The 1,950-nt window shown below is 54.0% G+C and overlaps 1 protein-coding gene across 1 annotated transcript; it reads right to left on the bottom strand.

The window, feature by feature from the left end:
• Positions 1-21: 21 nt before the first annotated feature.
• On the bottom strand, positions 22-1,445 carry LOC122546771 (bone morphogenetic protein 5-like; the record flags this gene model as incomplete). Its single annotated transcript, XM_043685410.1, has 1 exon — positions 22-1,445. A coding segment is annotated over exon 1 (460 nt), but the record flags the coding sequence as incomplete, so codon positions are not given.
• Between the last annotated feature and the right edge of the window lie 505 nt (positions 1,446-1,950).

Here is a 1,950-nt window from a genome sequence, read left to right as displayed (position 1 = left end):
TTGGGCTAGGGGAGGCATCGCCGGAGTTCCCAATCAGGCGGGGCATGCAGTCAGAAAGCGAGCGCTTACCCAGGTTCACGAAGCTCATGACCATATCGGCATCGTTGAGGAAGTTGGTGTCGTGCAGGCTGGCGAGGGGAGGCCGCTGGGTGCTCAAACTGCTCCGGTAAGGCACCGAGCCCCGGGCCGCCCCACGCTCCGGCTCCTGCTCACTCGCCATCGCGTTGTACAGGTCGAGCATGAAGAGCGGGGCGGACGAGCTGTGCTTCCCCACCGAGAATGGCCTGGGCCGGTGAGGCAGCCCCAGGATTGACAGGATCTCCCTCTGGATCTCCCTCCTCTCGTGGTTCCGCAGGCGCCGGTAGATGAAGCTGGAGTGGACGTGCTGGTCGGCGAAGTGTCCCTGGCCAGTTCCCAGTAACACGGTCCAGATCGCCAACAGTCCCCCCGCCACTCTCCACCAAGCTTCCAGGCTGTCCATTGCACTTCCCTCCTACTCTGGGGGCACCTTCTCTCCCTGTTAGAGCTCTCTGCCGATCAGTAATTCCCCGTTTTCCTGATGGTCAGGTCCAGGACAACTCCGGAACTGAACTGTCAACAGCCCCAGGCAGGTAACGTGTTCATGTCGCCGCTGGGACACTGTGCATTGGTCGGACTTTTTTTTTGCTTTAGTTAAAGCTTCCGAAATTGCTGGTCTCCCCGTCCGTTTCCTCCTTTAAGCAGAAGCCCTCAGTCTGGAAGTCTTGTCCACTGGTGCACTGTCCTGGTAGATAAAGTGGAGAAGGGGAACTGCGGGACTGAACGTGTTACAGCCCCTGGCTGTCTGTGTGAGTGCGAGTGAGTGAAGCTTTCTCTCTCTCTCTCTCTAACTCTCTCCGCCTTTAGCTGGCGCTCTCTCTCTCTCTCCCTTTTCCCATCAGGACACACAGCATCTCCGCAATCTCTCAAATCTCCCTCTTCCCATTTCACATCCTGTCCAAATCATTTTGTTCAGTTCTTTCCAAAGTGATACCTGATTTTGCAGCTGTACAATCTGGGGGAGGGCTGTATCTGATCAGCTCGTCCTGCGGACTGATGGTCTGATGAACAGGGTGGAACACTGTAAGCTTTCAGATTGGCGTAGCTCGCCCGGGAGGGAAACTAGAGACCCCAGGAATCAAGGGCTGTGGTCCCCGAAGGGACTGGAACAGTGTCGGTGTTGCCCATATCCCTCCGTACCCCCATCCCTGGGCACTGCCTGTCTCCAAATCCAGCGGGCACGGTCCACATCTCTCACCTCGATAAAGGTACAGTGACGGGCAGGGGGTGTGGACGGACTCCGTCTGAAATTGGGTGGAACTTGTGTATCATTCCTGCTCCCAACCATTCCTCCCCACACGGGAATCTTTGGGATAGAGTTCGAATTACTGTTCGTGCCGCTATGACCCGGCAGATTATGGGCTAACACTGCGGGGGGAAAAAAAACCCCTCCAGAAACTGTGGTGCCAGAGGAGAATCGAACAGCCCATTGCTGAGCAAGTTTCAAAGTGCATTTACACTGTCCCGTTCCCTGGGGGATTCTGCCTACTGCTGGTTGGAAGAAGACTGCCTTTCTTCATTCAACACAAGGGACGCTAATTCAAGGCATGTTTGATGCACTGTTTCCCAAATCAAATAAAAACAAAAACTTGACACGGTTGGATCCTGTTTTTTTCCAGTGACATTAGCTGGCACTTGGAGGAGTGGACGTGCTTATGGAATATGCCTTATGTTGGCGGTTAACCGCTGGTCCGGCCTGTTAGTAAACCCGCATCAGGTTAAACACAGGAAGGAATAAACCCTGTTGAACAAAGTGAAAGGTTTAATCACATCCTATTACACTGTCAATCTGCGCTGATGTGGAGGAGCCGGTGTTGTTGGACTGGGATGAACAAAGTTAAAAATCGCACAACACCAGGTTATAGTCCAACA

This window comes from Chiloscyllium plagiosum, unplaced genomic scaffold (assembly GCF_004010195.1).
Source record: "Chiloscyllium plagiosum isolate BGI_BamShark_2017 unplaced genomic scaffold, ASM401019v2 scaf_12104, whole genome shotgun sequence".
Classification (NCBI taxonomy): Eukaryota; Metazoa; Chordata; class Chondrichthyes; order Orectolobiformes; family Hemiscylliidae; genus Chiloscyllium; species Chiloscyllium plagiosum.
Note: the sequence above shows the minus strand (reverse complement) of the source record. Positions and strands in the feature narration are given on the sequence as shown.